The sequence below is a fragment of the Penaeus monodon genome, chromosome 19, assembly GCF_015228065.2.
Source record: "Penaeus monodon isolate SGIC_2016 chromosome 19, NSTDA_Pmon_1, whole genome shotgun sequence".
Lineage (NCBI taxonomy): Eukaryota > Metazoa > Arthropoda > Malacostraca > Decapoda > Penaeidae > Penaeus > Penaeus monodon.
The window spans coordinates 39452105-39452571 of NC_051404.1; the positions used below are offsets into that span (position 1 = coordinate 39452105).

Consider the following 467-nt stretch of genomic DNA (forward strand, 5'->3'; position numbering starts at 1 on the left):
ACGTCGATTGATCATCGACAATAATTATTACCACTACTTCTCATTTATGATAGGTGGCAACGTGCACTAAAACGGGCTAGCAAAACATCTTTAATACGGGAATATTCAACAGCTAGTTAACTGGAATAAGATCTGCAAGGCACTTAACATTACATCCCTCTTCACACACTTCATGAATGGGGCACTGCCATCATCACAATCAGAACATTCTGCCTAAAAGTATAACCGATTCATAACTAATACTAGAACATGTTGGGGCAAAATTCCCATAAGAGACCGTGACTGAGGCCTCTCTCCCCCTCGCAGGTGTGGTTCCAGAACCGGCGCATGAAGGACAAGCGGCAGCGCCTCGCCTTGGCCTGGCCCTACGCGGACCCTGCACTGGCGGCCTACCTCCTGCACGCGGCCGCTGCCACGGGCGCCTACCCGCCCTACCTGCCGCCCTCGCTCACGCCAGGATCTCCATG

The 467-nt window shown here is 51.8% G+C and overlaps 1 protein-coding gene across 1 annotated transcript in view; it reads left to right on the top strand.

The window, feature by feature from the left end:
* The window catches only part of LOC119585408 (homeobox protein DLX-1-like), a gene marked incomplete in the record, with an annotated part of 8799 nt that overhangs the window by 7812 nt on the left and 520 nt on the right, over nt 1-467 (top strand). Inside the window, 1 exon segment of the mRNA XM_037934070.1 lies at nt 307-467. Coding sequence (XP_037789998.1) covers nt 307-467 — 161 coding nt within the window.